This window comes from Chiloscyllium plagiosum, unplaced genomic scaffold (genome assembly GCF_037043375.1).
Source record: "Chiloscyllium plagiosum isolate Xiang-an unplaced genomic scaffold, Cpla_swu_hap1 HiC_scaffold_20, whole genome shotgun sequence".
NCBI lineage: Eukaryota > Metazoa > Chordata > Chondrichthyes > Orectolobiformes > Hemiscylliidae > Chiloscyllium > Chiloscyllium plagiosum.
The window spans coordinates 41,939,358-41,954,429 of NW_028270158.1; the positions used below are offsets into that span (position 1 = coordinate 41,939,358).

At 41.9% G+C, this 15,072-nt stretch overlaps 1 protein-coding gene across 2 annotated transcripts in view; it reads right to left on the bottom strand.

Annotated features, from left to right (window-relative positions):
• Positions 1-1,724: 1,724 nt before the first annotated feature.
• The window catches only part of LOC122560639 (SEC14-like protein 5), a 37,218-nt gene continuing 23,870 nt past the window's right edge, over positions 1,725-15,072 (bottom strand). For both annotated transcript variants that reach the window (XM_087997869.1, XM_043711493.2), the window contains exons 10-16: positions 11,728-11,798; positions 10,918-11,089; positions 9,487-9,621; positions 7,549-7,686; positions 6,963-7,211; positions 5,577-5,752; positions 1,725-4,737 (exon numbers count right to left, since the gene is read on the bottom strand). In XM_087997869.1, coding sequence (XP_087853995.1) covers positions 4,632-4,737; positions 5,577-5,752; positions 6,963-7,211; positions 7,549-7,686; positions 9,487-9,621; positions 10,918-11,089; positions 11,728-11,798 — 1,047 coding nt within the window. In that variant the 3' untranslated portion in view covers positions 1,725-4,631. The remainder of the gene's footprint in view (positions 4,738-5,576; positions 5,753-6,962; positions 7,212-7,548; positions 7,687-9,486; positions 9,622-10,917; positions 11,090-11,727; positions 11,799-15,072) is intronic.

Below are 15,072 nucleotides of genomic sequence, written 5' to 3' on the forward strand. Positions count from 1 at the left end.
CATGCTGACCAGATATCCCAACCCAATCTAGTCCCACCTGCCAGCACCTGGCCCATATCACTAGAAACCCTTCCTATTCATATACCCATCCAGGTTCCTTTTAAATGTTGCAATTGTACCAGCCTCCACTACTTCCTCTGGCAGCTCATTCCATACACGTACCACCCTCTGTATGAAAATGTTGCCCCTTAGGTCTCTTTTATATCTTTCCCCTCTTGCCCTAAACCTATGCCCTCTAGTTCTGGACTCCCCCAACCCAGGGAAAAGACTTTGACTATTTATCCTATCCATGCCTCTCATGATTTTATAAACCTCTATAAGGTCATCCCTCAGCCTCCGACACTCCAGAGAAAACAGCCCTATCCTATCAACCTCTCCCTGTAGCTCAAATCCTCCAACCTTGTCAACATCCTTGTAACTTTTTTCTGAACCCTTTCTAGTTTCTCTTTCTCTCTTTCATTTAAAACAAAGAGCAGAGTGTTCCCAAACAAAAAGACTCCATTCCATTTAGCAGAAGTAACAGTACTTGGCATACGTAAGGACTTATAAAGTAAATAATCTCCTTTCTCCTTCCAATTAGTTCTTAAGGTAAGGTGGCGGTATTCCAATTAGCAGGAAATATGAGCCTATGCCGCTTGGATCCAATGTCACCAGTTACAAGAGTTGTTTGTTACAAGACCTATTGCCTTACAGACAGAGCTGTCCAGGCTGTCAGAACGTTTAACTCTTACTTGCCCAGAAACTGAAACTGTTTGCATTTCACCCTATGGCTCTATAGCTGTAGAGGCTGCAAATACCAATTCATTAAAAATATGGAGAAGAATCAGAGATTTATTTATTTCTAAATTTTGTAATTTCAGGATGACAAGAACCCTTTCCATATACATAACCTTATGCTAAGATGAAAGAGTTGAAGAGCAAATATAGATCAGCTTAGATACAGAGTAAATCTCCCACCACACTGTTGCCTTTAACACTCTCAGGGCAGGTTCAGTACAGGTCGATACAGTGCCAAGCCTCCTCCACCCTCTTCGAATAATATATACTGTTACATACTGTGCTATCAGCTACCAGGAGTTTTGGCTAAGCATTTTTCACAAAACCCTATAACAGGCAGCAGTCTCAGTAGCTTACAGCACAAGCGTCTAACCAAAGTAATGGTTAATGTCTAATCATAATGGCATTCGGTCTCTTAGGCAGGAGATTTAAAAGATGAGTCACTTTGATATTGACACAAGGTGTAATAGGGACTGAAATTGCAAGCCGCATCAGTGACCAGCACAACACCCTCAAACATACTCCACTGATTGGGAAGAGTCGATGATACAAAATAACTTTTTTATAAATGAAGGTCCCAGATGAGCAACGGCTTTTAATAGGTCACAATGCTGCAGCTGACAGAAACAGATGCCATTCCTTTATTTTATAACAAAGGGAGTATGTTCCTTCAGATTTATGCCTCGTCAATGTTGAGTTCTATGGGGATTCCAGAGTTGGAAAACACTCAACAAAATAGTCTTTTACTTCTAGTATCCCTTTGCCTGTCAGACAAAATGAAGAGGAAATAATGAACTTTGCAAAGATATCAACACATTCATACAATCTAACTCCTCAAAAATGTAACACTTGTATTAAAGTTGTATTTTATTTCAATTAAACTGATTTTCATGACTAAAACCTTTAGTTATTTTACAATTGAAGTTTCAAGCATTAGCCCCCAAAATTTAAATTTGTTAATTCTAACATCAGGTAGCTACATAGAAAAACATGCCCATAAAAATATACTTTGCAAGAGACTTCTGTTCCAGTATATACACCAGACTTACATTTGATGAAGGCAAGGACCAAATATCATTCCATCTCAGAAGAGTCCAAAGAATCTTATGCAGGAATCTGGGAGTCACCTGAAGTTCGAACCACCATTCTTAATCATTTGCTGAGTTTTCAGTTTGCTGATAAGTTGGTCAGATCTCGCTGTTTTGATTTTGGATGAATCCATTGATTCAATCGAGCTAATGTCAGCCCATTCACATCTGGGTCATTGAAATACAAACCCACTCAAGGGCACCATTTACCCAGAAAATTCCACCCCAATAACTCAGGTACAACCCTGGGTTCAAGGATCCCTGGTTGGACACCCCCTCCTCTGTAAGGCAGGCTGAAATATGCACTTATTAACACTGGTAAAGGTTGAGCAGGAATTACTGCTCGTTTCTACCATTGAAAGCCCTTTAAATGGAGATAGATCAGTAAACCGGGAGAAGACATTAAAGCAGTCAAAAGTTATCACAGTAGTATCACTTCTCATTTTTATGAGAATTCACATGATAAATTTATGACGATCAGACCTGACTGGAGAATGATAGGGGCCGTGATCATTAACTTGCTGAATAATCGTTGCTGCAGACTTGGTCTTGGACGTGTCATCATAAAGGTGAGGCAACTAAGTGTTTAAAACAGAGAAACTTTGGTGGGATTGTACCAAGTGCTACAGCAGCTGACGTGTAACCAAGTATCCCTGAAGTAAGAGGCCAACCAGCGATGGCTGGAGGAGGATGGTCAAGATTCAGAAGTCTTTAATGGAGATCTAAACTCAAGGGTTGAAAAAACTAAAGGAATTCACCTCTTCCATACCAACCACCTTCCTTCAGTGGTGCTCCTGCCAACATGTGACTTCAATCAAACATAATTTCTCTCAAAGTAGAATACTCTGCAAGTGTGATTGTTATTGGCGGGACTGTCTTCACCTAAACAGTTCAATGTGATCTATGTTTAGACTTCAGAATCCATTTGTGGATTTTAAAAGCTATCTATTTGTAAATCAGACATGAGGGCATGATGTGTCCAAGCATCATCAGCTCCCTCTCTACAAAGTAAAATAAGATCATAAGGAAATGGAAGCAGGAGTAGACCATTCTATGCATCAAGCCTGCTCCACCATTTAATAAGATTATGGTTTATTTTATCTGTGGCCTTTTCTCCATTTTCCTTCCTGGCCCCCAACTCTGCATAAGACATCACAATAATAGACTACCTAATTCAACTTTCTGTTGAAAAGAATTCAAAATATTAATGACCTGAGAATGGACAAAAAAAAAACCCACCTCATCTCCATTTTAAACTCTGGTTGTAGATTCCCTGATGAGGGCAAAACAAGCTCTTAGCTTTATCCTCACTTTTCTTCAGAATCTTCTATGTTTCAATAAGATCTCTCATTCCTTTAAATTACAATGAATATAGGGTCAACCTCTCTCTGCAAGAAAACCTGTCATTCCCAAGAATCAGTTTAGTGAAGGTTTTCAGAACTGCTTTCAATGCAAATATATTCCCCACTTATAGAAGAAAACCAAAATTGTACACAGTACTCCCAGTTGATATTACTAATCATGTAAAGGCATCTCCAGGCACTTGGAAATGTATTATCTTAACTTTACACCATTTCAGAAAATACCTATCAAGTATATGATAGACATGACCTGTTTTGATAGGCTGGGGAAGATTCAGGGAAGAGAAATCTGGACAACCTCTGGATTTTGGAATTCAGCAGGTTTCACCAGGGAATTAAGTTAGGTGGGATGAGACCTCATGAGTCATGTCTAAGATATTGGAAGTAGTGGGTAATAGGGATGTATGCAGGTTGTTCAGTATGAATATAATGTTAGGTGCATTAGTCAGAGGGAAATGAGTCCGGGTGGGTTACTCTTTGGAGGGTCGGTGTGGACTTGTTGGGCCAAAGGGTCTGTTTCTACACTGGAATTTAATCTAATGTAAACAGTGAACTCAGAAGTTTCATGATAAAATGAATTTTCAGTTAGTCTTTGAATTAGAAGAAAAATCCTACAATGAAAGCAGTTAAAGAACTAAGTGAATATTTAACATAGAACTCCTACAGTGTGGAAACAGACCATTTGGCCCAAGTCTACACCAACCCTCCAAAGAGTAACTCACCAACCTACTATAAATGTACCCCTGAACACTGTGGGCAATTTAGTGTGGCCAATTCATCTAACCTGCACATCTTTGGATTATGGTAGGAAACCCACACAGACACGGGAAGAATGTGCAAACTCCACACAGACAGTCACCTGAGGCTATAATCGAACTCAGGTCCCATGAGGCAGCAGTGCTAACCACTGAGCCACCTATAATTAGGATAGGAATGATTGCTCAGTGTTGATGTAGACAATCAAGTACATTGTGATTCCCAACCTGCAGGAGTGAATGTAAATAGCTTCTGTTTTGGACAATATACAAAATTAAAGGGTATGATTAGATATTTTGTGGTTTTGCTCAAGGAGCTAAATTGGACTCAGACAAAAAAGGCCAAGGAAGACAAAGCATAAAGGCACCTTTCCCTATTGTCCCTTCTATCTGGAAGACAATGTTCAAAGCTATGCATTCAATACACAGCCTAAGGAGACCAAACTAGTGAAACATGTCTTCTCTGCACATTGAACTTTGAAATGTTGCATTGTCCTCAGTGCTAATATTGCACTAAAGTGAGATGAGTGATACCCTGGGGTAACCAGCACCCAAGATTATGTGACCAGCGATCATTGCACTTGGTCCTGAGGCAGCTGAAGTTTTCTGGTTCGGTGATTTTTGACAAATCATTGCAGACCAAGAACTTCCTATCTGGAAATATGTGAGCTGCTCTGAGACTGGCTGGAGGTGGTGGTGCCAGCACTGAGCTGCGAGAATCCACTGTGACAGGACTCCAGGCTAGTCATGGATCCCCTGTAAAGAGAAAGGCCATCTGTTACATCACGCTTATTATTGCCTCTCTTCCACAGCTCCTCCAATAACAGATCCAGATCATAAGTGCAGGACGCTGCCATTCAGTTTCTCAGGCTTTTTCTGCATCTCAACAAGTTCCCAACTAATCTGCATTTAACTCAAATTATTTCCCTTGGTTCTGTATCCTTTTAGACCCTCACAGAATTTTCAATATTTAATGATTTCAAAATAAATTGAATGGACACTTGCAGTAAATAAAGTTACAGTGCTAAAGGGACCAAGTGTGGGAGTTGAATTGACTTGACTGCTGCACTAACCTAGGCCTCAGGAGGTTATTTGAGCTCAGAAGAATTACAGTCCTGACAAAGACCAATAGGAATCTCAGCTGATTGCTGCAACTGCTGTGGTCTCCTGCGCAGACTGTGGCTCAGAGATCACCTCAATGTAGTTTTCTGCCTTGAAACACTCTCCCCTAAAGGACACTTCTGAGCAGATGTCAGTGGGAACACACATCCTTACACCTGGAAGGTGAAGCCTCATCTAGGCATATTACTGAGGAACTGATCACTCAACAGGTTTTACAAACTCAGGATCCTTTTCCACCATGTTGCTTCTTTCTGTTCCCTGTCAGCACATAGAGTCATAGAATCATACAGCACAGAAACAGACCATTCAGTCCAACTAGTCTATGCCAAACATATCCCAAACTAAACTAGTCCCACCTGCTTGCTCCTGGCCCATATCCCTCCAAACCTTTCCTATTCCAGATTGAAGCAGGAGAGTTGTGAAGGCCAGGGAGCCAGTTGAGGCAAGGAATGTGCATGAGCATATTCACCCACCTGAAATCTTCTGATGCCAGCACCTCAGTGTAAAACATGATTTTGCATTTGTGAGAGGAGACTTGTAAAGAGGCCAATACATCATCCACACGAGGGAGGTTTGAGGAGCCCGACCAGGGGCTATGCATCTTCCACTGCAAGATGTAGAATCCGGGCCAGCGTGTCACGTGGGAACCCTGAAGGTAGAAATCATTTAATCCCAAAGTCAGCACAATTGCCAAAGCCATCAGACCACCGAAAGATTATAATCACAATAAAAATAAACTTGTTTTAAAATATGTTTTCCATTCTGCCTGTGGGTCAGCCATGGCTCAACAGCATTACTGTCACCTGACAAGAGTTTGTAGGTTCAAAGTCTGCTCCAGAAATTTGAGCCCCCATGTCTGACAGCCCCAGTGCAGACTATCTGTTTGCAATTAGCCATAATCTGTTAAGGATGTAGGCACCTCTCTATTTGTTTAAGAGACACAAGAGGTTATGGCTTGAGAGGCACTAACCTGCATGTCATGGTTGATGAGGAATCTCTTCCATTCTTATCATTGGTTATGAACACATTAAAAGAATTAGCAGGTATTTCAGGGGCAGGATGTTGCTCACTCAGTCACAAGACCTCTCCGTGCAATATTGAGATAGAATCCAGACAGAGTTTGATGAGGCAAGAAAAGCAAAGGAAGAGACAAGGGTAAGAGAAAGGTAGTGAGGCAAGTGGAAAAGAGAAGGGTAGTGAGAGGCAATTGTAAGAGAAGGGATGGGGGAACAGGTAAAGAGCAGCCACATAATCTAGAATTCTGTCCATCTCATGTAAAACAGTAGCTTCATAGTGTCTCCTCCTTACGTATCCTTTTTGGTTTGGTATCCTTTTCTCAGTTATGCCTTGGGTTTTTTTTCATCTTAAAAGTGTTATGTTATTAGAAGTTTTTGCTGTTGATATAGCAGTGTTTGAACTGAAGGGAAACTAAGCTCCTCTGAGTCACTGAAACCAAAAGAGTTTAAATATTAATGTCAGGAAGGTCAGTGGGAATTCATCCGATACTTAAAGAAATTAGAAAAGTAATTGGAGTCGTGAATGGAATTTTCCAGTTCACCAATTCCTGGGGTATCGTATGAGGAGAATGGAAAATAGTTTAAGTTCCAAGCAGTCACAATCATCAACTATTTCTGATCTGTAGTTTGAAAAACAGAAATGAAAGTGCATCAAATGTTGTGCATCAAGCTGACAGACATTAATGATAGAGAAAAAGCATAGTCTCCAACAGTTACCCAGCATCAATATCCTTGGAGAGAAGGTACTGCAGACAATATTAGAATGCAGAAGTATTTTGGTCTACACTATTAAATATTATGTTAACTGGTATTATGGGACTGTAAAAGAGCTGATGTACAGACCTGAACACTCTCTCCTTCTCGGCAGATGAGTGGTGTTTCCACCGGGCTATAGTCCACACCCAGAACCCAGTTCTTCTCTATTAGTTGCACATTATTCCCAATGGGGAGGGGAACCAGTGGGCTTGCTGAATCCTTGCGACTGATTTGAGGTGCCCGCTTGGAATGAAAGATGTTAAAAACCACATCACCCTTGAGAATGTCAAAGTCCCAGGTGATGACAGATGAGGCCTCAAGTATTTCAATCAACTTCTGCAAAAATAAAGCAAACTAGATTGAAAGCCAGGCTGAAAGAGGAGCACATAATCGCAGTAAAGAAGCTAACTCACATAACATAGGTGAAAACTTCATGGCATATAGAATTCAAATATTGATGTTCCTAATTGTTCTACAATATAAATATTAATCACTGTGTAGTCATGAAATTACTGCTTATTTAGAAGAATAAGGATAATTTGCTGTATAATTCACACACTCTTCATTTGACTGTCTAAGGACTTTTCAGTGTAACAGTTGAGGTACTGTTTATTCAACAAGCTAATTGCAAGACACAATGACAAGCTGTGTACTGTTTATGGCAATTTATTACCTCATGTGGGCCTCCTTTGACAACAGTGGCTGACTGATAAATAGTTTCAGTCCAGAGTTTGATTTGATCTGCATTTTCTAACATTTCCTCTGTTTGGTACAAAGACTTGGGAACCATTCCTCCTTCTGGGATATTACACTGTAAGAAGCATTGGGATAATAATGAGTGACAAAATATCACAATCAAACACACCCTTCCTATAATCTTTATACATTCTATCTGCCAATTGTAAAGTCCATATCTTTTTAATTTTCAGTATTTTTGTTCATGGATTGAAATGGAAAAAGAACAGCTTTCAAAACCAATGATTACTGGGAGATTGGTGCATGTTTTAAAAGCAAATAATCTGACAATCGTTGTAACTACTATTTACAGAGCTACTTGTTCAAGCCGCAGCGAAAGCCTAGTTTGAAGCTAAGCCGAAACTAAGAGGTGTGAGCAAATGGAGCTCAGGCTGGCAACATATAACTGATTGGTCTGTGAACTAGTGACTAGTTAGCAATTACAAAGACCTTCTGTCTGATAGCAATAATGTGATTGACTCCCAGGTAACTGAACAGCTTAGGCATGTGATGCTGCCAGACCTGCTAAGATTTTATAACAGCTTCTTTTTTTGATTGTGCCTGAGGATGTAAATGCTTGGCAGAAACCATTAGGGTGGCACAGTCGCTCAGTGGATAGCACTGCTGCCTCACAGCACCAGGGTCCCAGGTTCGATTCCAGCCTCAGGTGACTGTCTGTGTGGAGTTTGCACATTCTCCCCATGTCTGTGTGGGTTTCCTCTGGGTGCTCTGGTTTCCTCTCACAGTCCAAAGATGTGCAGGTCAGGTGAATTGGCCATGCTAAATTGCCCGTAGTGTTAGGTGCATGGGAAATAGGTCTGGATGGGTTACTCTTCGGAGGGTCGGTGTGGACTAGTTGGGCCGAAGGGTCTGTTTCCACACTGTAAGGAATGTAATGAATGTAATGTAAAAAAAACCTCTGGAGGAGAAGGAGTTGTAAAAAGCATCTCAAGTCTGAAGATAGCTGATTTCCAGTTGCTGTGACTTTTAATTGATAAGTCAAAGATTTTTTAAGTGGAAACCAGTCACCCTGTGCCTCTTCCAAACAAGTGAATGAATATGGAGAAGGGGCTCTGATCAGCACAAGGATCATATCAGCAAACATTGTTGATGGGGATTACTGAATTGCTTTCCTAAAAACCCATGTTTTGTTTCCTGCTTGATTTTGTCTCTATATGTGTATAGCGCGAGAGTTTATAAGAGGGTTAGAATTTTAAGTGATAGAATTACATATTGATAGTTCATAATTAGGGTTACAAGAATAGGGCAGAGCTGTGAGTCTGGATGGGATGCTCTTCAGAGGGTCGGTGTGGGCTTGATGGGCTGAATGGCCTACTTCCACACTGCAAGGATTTTATTCTATTCTATAATTGTTTGTCTGTACCTAGATTCTATTTATTTGTAATAGACATTTTTTGTTAAGTCCAGAAACCTGGTCAATGCTCTCTATCAACCTGGATCTAAAAGCCAGGTAAATTGGAAACTTTTGCAAAGTTTTATAAAATCTATGACCTTTGAAATGATCCTGGAAATAGCGTGGCTTCCTTTCCAGCATGCTACTTCAGTGAGTCTTGGTATAATTTACTCAGTTTCCACAGTTAACATAAACTGACCTCTATCATAGACCCTACCCAGACATTTTGCAGCTGTTTTGATTTGAAAGGTGATCGTTGCCGAGAGCTTTCCACAGTTATCACATTATTACCACAGTGATAATATTATCCCTTAACAGATTGAACCGCACTTCTCTGCCTTCCTCTCCACCCTCACTAATGTCAATATCCCCAACCCAGTGCCACCTCACGAACCTCAATGTCCCCAACCCAATATCATCTTCACACAGCTTTAACTGACCCTCCACAACAACACTTCATACCAGGCAGTCTCCACCCAGGAAGTCAGGAACAATTTCTTTGTCGATGTAATCGATAAGCCCTCCTGTACCCTGATAGTTGTTGCCACTGTAGATGAGGAATTTCTGACGTGTGTTTTCATTGATGAATGGATTGACCTAAAGAACAGAAAGAATCAATGAGGCGCATCAGGTTCTCTGTCTAATAACAGGATATCCAATCAAACTTGCAGAATTCAAGGTAATCCAGACAGTTTTTTCCCTCATTTGTTCATGGCAAGTGGGTGTCACTGGTTGTCAACTCATCCCTTGTTGCCCTTGAGAAGGCGATGGTGAGCTACCTTCTTGAATTGCTGCAGTCTGTTTGGTGTAGATACACCCACATGGACATTAGGCAGAGAGCTCCAGAATTTTGACTGAAAGAACAGCAGTATATGTCCAGGTCAGGATGGTGTGTGGCTTGGAGTGGATCTTGAAGATGGTGGTTTTCCCATGTATTTGCTGCCCTTGACCTTCTAAATGGTTGTGAGCTTGGAAGGTGCTATCTCTGTCCCTCTACTCATTCTTGAAATGTGGGGATCACTGGGCTAGTTGGCATTTACTGCCTTTTCCCTTATTCATATGGAGCTTGATATAATGAACTGATTTGCTTGGACATTTCAGAGGCAATTAAGAATCAACCATGTCAATATGAGATGAGAGAAAGTGAGGACTGCAGATGCTGGAGAGTCAGAGTTGGAAAGTGTGGCACTGGAAAAGCACAGCAGGTCAGGCAGCATCTGACGAGCAGTAAAGTCGACGTTTTGGGCATAAGTGATGATGGGCTTATGCCCAAAACAGTCAACTCTCCTGCTCCTTGGATGCTGCATGACCTGCTGTGCTTTTCCAGCACCATACTTTAACTCAAATATGAGATGAGAGTCACATATAAGCTTAGATCAGGTAAACCCAGCAGATTTCCTTCCCGAATGGACATTTTGAATTAGCTTTGCTTTTACAACAATCTAATAGACAGCAGCCTTTCTTTTTGATAGATTTATAGAATTGAATGCATTAAAATCAAAGTGACATGCTGGAATGTGATTTCACATTCTCTAGTTTACTGGGTCTGGTGAAACTGAATCATTTTGTTACGGTGTCCATATCACATGTCAGATGCTGTGACAGTGACACAGTATTTAAAACAGCATAAAAGTAGCCCAGTTTTCTAGACAGAAGTTTTCAGGTTTGTCCTGGTCCTTGTAAAGTTAGCTGGCCTAGAGGGAGGGAAAAATCAGCTAAAGGCACTACTGCTGCTGCTGAATGACGTTTGGAGGTGATTGAGTATGTTTGGATAATGAATAAGAAAGGGCTTGTCTGTAATACCTCCACAGTCCTGTTGACACCATCTGAGCTTTAATGAATGGACACTTGTTGGATGTAAAAGGGCAGGAGCAGCATCAGTTTGTGACTCACCAGTGTCCAGAGGACAGGAAAGACCCGAGGTGCTCGGAGAATCAGCAGCCGGCCTAGTGTCTCCGGGTAGTTTGCTTCCACCACCTCAATGATCCTCAGCAATGCTTTCACTCCCGGCCGCCACAGGTGCCTCATGTTCAGTCCTTCCAGGTCAACCAGGCAGGTCCACGATCTGCTCATTCAATCAAACACCCGAGTTACTCACTGCCCCAACATTGATTGAATATCAACAATTAGGAAGCTGACCAGTAAAGAATATGCCAATTCCAGATGTCGTGGTTGGATCTTCATGGCTCGGCTTCATCACTGAGGTTTGACTCTCCTCCTCTCTTATCTATTCTCTCAGCATCTCCTAGCTCTTATAGCTAGGCTCTACATTATCCCCTGCCATCCCATATTGTCTCAGCTCCCTTCTCTTCCTCAATATCCCAGTCTATCACTCCTGTACCTTTCTTCTGTCAGCTATGCCACCTTTGACTCCATTGTCCTCTCCCAGCTTGGAAAATCCCTGGTTCTCTAGTCTTGTGAATTAACTCCACAATCAGTTGCTAACAAACTGCAACCACTCTCCTAGATTTTCACCCACCTAGCACCCACATCCTGATGTCCTGTGCAATTAACTCAAAACTTTATATCATAATCTGATAGTTATACACTGAGAGTTGAAAATAAGGAAAAGGGAGAGTGAATGAGGAGGCAAGAGTGAAAATGCTTGAGGACCTGCATCAGAGAAAATGGCAGCAATTTCAGGAACAATGAAAGAGGTGGGGACGGGAAATTGAGGGGATACAAAACGGAAGGAATACTAACGTGATTGGGCGACCAAAGACTTTGGTATTCTCTTCACACCTCTTCTGCCCATCTTCATTAATTGATAGAACCTGGAAAGAGAGGAATATATTTTATTGAAGATTGCCAACAGTACTGGGCAAGTGCTGAGGCTTTAGGGCACAGCCTGATCCCAGGCATTGCTTGCTTGTAACTGAACCTGTTGTCTATGGCTCCTTTGTGAATCCAACCCATTGGCATTAAGTTGTCTAATGACACCAAAAAACCAGTGTGGAAGTATTCGCTTATCAGCTACTTATTATCATGGATATCAGAGAAGCCAAAGCCGTAACTCATCATCATTATTGTAATGCAAATTCTCTCCTCCTCACTAATTGACAACAACAAATTATGTTTCTATAGCAACTTCAGTGCAGTGAAACAGTCCAAAGAACTTCACTGGTGTAATTATCAATCATGAAGACCAATTAAGACAGGTAGTGGCAGAGGTAATTTTTAAAGATCATCTTAAAAGGAGGAAATTGGTAGAATTGAATAGGTTGGGGAGGGAATTCCCTATGTGTAGCCACCAATAGCAGAGCAATTATGATCGCTATGTGGTAAAGAGGTCATAATTTGGGTTGAGGACATACTGGTCAAGAAGGAAACCAGATCAAGACCTTCCTTCAGGCTCAGGCTTCTATGTAACACTACTTAGTCAGGATGTCAGAGAGATGTGCAGCACGGAAACAAACCCTTCAGTCCAACTCATCCATGCCGACCAGATATCCCAAGCCAATCTAGTCTCACCTGCCAGCACTCGGCCCATATCCCTCCAAACCCTTCCTATTCATATACCCATCCAGATGCCTTTTAAATGTTGCCCCTTAGGTCTCTTTTATATCTTCCTCTCACCCTTTGCCCTCTAGTTCTGGACTCCCCCACCCCAGGGAAAAGACCTTGTCTATTTATCCTATCCATGCCTCTCATGATTTTATAAACCTCTATAAGGTTTATGCTTTCTTAACAAACCTATCCACTTGGGTAGCAGCTTTGAGGGATCTATGTACTTGCACACACAGATCCTCTGTTCCTCCACACTGCCAATATGGACTTCAGTAAGGCTTTCATTAACAGGGGGATCGAGTTTAAGAGCCACAAAGTTTTGCTACAGCTCTACAAGTCCCTCAGCCTCCGACGCTACAGGGAAAATAGCCCTGTTCAACCTCTCCCTATAGCTCAAATACTCCAATGCTGGCAACATTCTTGTAAATTTTTTCTGAACTGTTTCAAGTTTCACAACATTCTTCCAATAGGAAGGAGATCAGAATTGCACGCAATATTCCAACAGAGGCCTAAGCAGTATCTTGTATAGCTGCAACATGACCACCCAAATCTTGTACTCAATACTCTGACCAATAAAAGAAAGTACACCAAACACCTTCTTCACTATCCTATCTACCTACAACTCTACTTTCAAGGAGCTATGAATCTGCACTCCAAGGTCTCTTTGTTCAGCAACACTCCCTAGGATCTTACCATTAAGAGTATAAGTCCTGCTAAGATTTGCTTTCCCAAATTGCAGTACCTTGCATTTATCTAAATTCCACCTGCCATTCCTCAGCCCATTGGCCCATCTGATCAAGATCCTATAAATCCAATTTTGGTGCCATCTGCAAACTTACTAGCTGTACCTCTTATGCTCACATCCAAATCATTTACATAACTGACAAAAAGTAGTGATCCCAGCATTGATCCTTGTGGCACTCCACTGGTCACAGGCCTCCAGTCTGAAAAATGACCCTCCACCACCACCCTGTCTTCTACCTTTGAGCCAGTTCTGACTAGTTCTCCCTGTATTCCATGAGATCTAACCTTGCTAAACAATCTGCCATGAGGAACCTTGCTGAACGCCTTACTGAAGTCCATATTGGCAGTGTGGAGGAACAGAGGATCTGTGTGTGCAAGTACATAGATCCCTCAAAGCTGCTACCCAAGTGGATAGGGTTGTTAAGAAAGCATATGATGTTTTGACTTTCATTAACATGGGGATTGAGTTTAAAAGCCGCAAAGTTTTGCTATAGCTCTACAAGTCCCTGGTGAGACCACACTTGGAATATTGTGTCCAGTTCTGGTTGCCCTACTATAGGAAAGATATAGAAGCTTTGGAGAGGGTGCAAAGAAGGTTTACCAGGATGCTGCCTGGATTGGAGGGCTTGCCTTATGAAAAAAGGTTGAATAAGCTCGGACCTTTCTCTCTGGTGAGAAGGAGGAAGAGAGGAGACCTGATCGAGGTGTACAGGATAATGAGAGGAATGGATAGAGTCAATAGCCAGAGATTTTTCCTCAGGGCAGGATTGACTGGTATGAGGAGTCATGGTTTGAAGATATTAGGAGGAAGGTATAAAGGAGACGTCAGAGGTAGGTTCTTTACGCAGAGAGCTGTGAATGCATGGAATGCGTTGCCAGCAGTGGTGATGGAAACAAAGTCATTAGGGACATTTATGCAACTGCTGGACATGCACATGGATAGCAGTGAGTTGAGGGGCGCGTAGCTTATTATTATATTTTACATTAGGATTAAACCTTGGCATAACATTGTGGGCCTAAGGGCCTGCTCTGTGCTGTACAGTAGCGCCTCAATTTACAAACTTAATCCGTTCCGGGACCCGATTCGCGAACCGAAAAGTTGGCGAACTGAATCAATTTTTCCCATTGTTCGGATAGCGTAAGAATGCTTGGACGGCTGTTCACAGCGCGCGTGCCAAAGACGAACTGAATGAGATCACGCGGGGCCCAAGAGCTTTTGCGTTCAACAAGCGCATAGCAAAGCAGAACAACGAAACCACGTGGTCGCACACGGGCGTTTTGCGTTCATACCTTCGTTCGTACCTTGAATTTCGTACGTACGTTGAAGCAAACTTTAATGTACAATCCTGTTCATAAACCGATTTGTACGTGAACGGGGTCGTTCGTTATGTCGAGGTGCGACTGTACTTTTCTATGTTCTCTATGTTCTATTTAGATCTCATCTACTGCTCTGCCCTCATCAATCCTCTTTGTTACTTCTTCAAAAATCTCAATCAATTTTTTGAGACATGATTTCCCATGAACAAAGCCAAGTTAACTATCCCTAATCAGTCCTTGCCTTTCCAAATACATGTATATCCTGTCTCTTGGGATTCCCTCCAACAACTTGCCCACCATCGACGTCAGGCTCACTGGCCTATAGTTCCCTGGCTTGTCTTTACTGCCCTTCTTAAATAGTGGCACCACGTTAGCCAACCTCCAGTCTTCTGGCACCTCATCTGTGACTATCGATGATACAAATATATCAGCAAGGGGCCCAGAAATCACTTGCCTAGCTTCCCACAGAGTTCTAGGGTA